The following is a 1,399-nucleotide window of genomic DNA, read 5'->3' on the forward strand; positions in this document are numbered from 1 at the left end:
ATGATCTCTCCCAGTAACTCCAGTTAAGACTCTGGCAGCAGCATTTTGGATCAACTGAAGACGTTTTAAAGAAGTATTTGGACACCCAGATAATAAACCATTGCAATAGTCCAGTCTAGACGTGACAAATGCATGGACCAGTTTTTCTGCATCATCTTTAGATCAGATGTTTCTAATGTTAGTGATATTACGCAGGTGGAAGAAGGAGGTTCTAGTAACGTTTTTAATGTGGGGGATAAAAGACACGTCCTGATCAAAAATAACACCAAGATATAAGCTAAAGGCTAACTATGGTAGCTTCCAGCTGTGCTTCTGGGACTTGTTTTATTTCTCCCACATAAGGTGAGGTGACGTCAGAGGGTCTCACCTGCAGCCTCCGTCTTCGGATGATCCCAGAGTCGTCCATGGTTCTGCTCGGCGGGTCTCGCGGTTCGGAGGTGACCCGAACTCTCGCGTTACTTTAAAGCAGCACCTTTCCGGGTTGACCATCACACCTGGACGCTGGGCTGAGAAGCACCGGTACCGGATGGTTCCGGTACCGTTCGGTGAAGTTCCGTTGATTCAGGCGAGGCTGCGTCATAAACACGGTCCGGCTGGTTCTGGGTCTCCTTACGGCCCAATGACGGTTCTGGTGAGAATAAAAAGTGAGCCCAGCATTTGTCCCATGCTGGTTCCGAACAGGAACAGAAGTCCAACAGAGCCCAGTCGGTCCGAACCTCAGATGAGATGAAGCAGGCTCAGGAACGGTTCCGTGCGTCTGGTACCGTCAGTCGAACCAGAAGGTTCTGACCAGGCATGGATCTGCAGCCACCCTGTAATGAAGCTGCTGGATCAGAGCTGCAGCCGAGAGGTTCGGTCCTGATGGACCCTGTCCTCACCTCCCTGCGTCTCCATCCTCCTCCTCCTCCTCCTCCTCCAGCTCCTCCTGGTCCGCCCCCTCCTCCTGGAGAGGAGTTAACCCCTCAACCACCGGACCCAGGCTCCGGATCCAGAGCGCACAGAGTCCAGATCAGGGATTGTTTCTGGGTGTGTGTCTGTTAGCAAAATATTTCATGAACGACTGGTTACATTTTAATGAAACTGTCAGGAAGCATCACTGGACGTTCATCTGATGAACTGTGGGATCAGTTCAAGATGGCCGCCACAGCTAAGTGATGTTGGGCAACACAAAATGTCTCTGAGTTACACGGATGATGAGCTACGGGTCGGTGTGGTAGTAGCTGAGGATAATCCCCCGGAAGTCCTTTGAGCACTAAAATATTGAGCAAGGTCTTTTTTTAATTTGTCATTACCTAGTTTAGAGTCGACGCTGCCTGACTGTTAGCAAAATATCTGAAAGACCTCTGGATGTATTTGATTGAAACTGTCAGGAACTAATCACTGCGTGTTCGTCTACAAC

At 49.8% G+C, this 1,399-nt stretch overlaps 1 protein-coding gene across 1 annotated transcript in view; it reads right to left on the bottom strand.

The window, feature by feature from the left end:
• Window positions 1-513, bottom strand: part of LOC119430358 (microtubule-associated serine/threonine-protein kinase 2) — a 106,042-nt gene extending 105,529 nt beyond the window's left edge. The window contains exon 1 of the mRNA XM_037697763.1: window positions 368-513. Coding sequence (XP_037553691.1) covers window positions 368-406 — 39 coding nt within the window. The 5' untranslated portion in view covers window positions 407-513. The remainder of the gene's footprint in view (window positions 1-367) is intronic.
• Window positions 514-1,399: the final 886 nt, after the last annotated feature.

This window comes from Nematolebias whitei, chromosome 3 (assembly GCF_014905685.2).
Source record: "Nematolebias whitei isolate Nwh7 chromosome 3, NemWhi1, whole genome shotgun sequence".
NCBI lineage: Eukaryota > Metazoa > Chordata > Actinopteri > Cyprinodontiformes > Rivulidae > Nematolebias > Nematolebias whitei.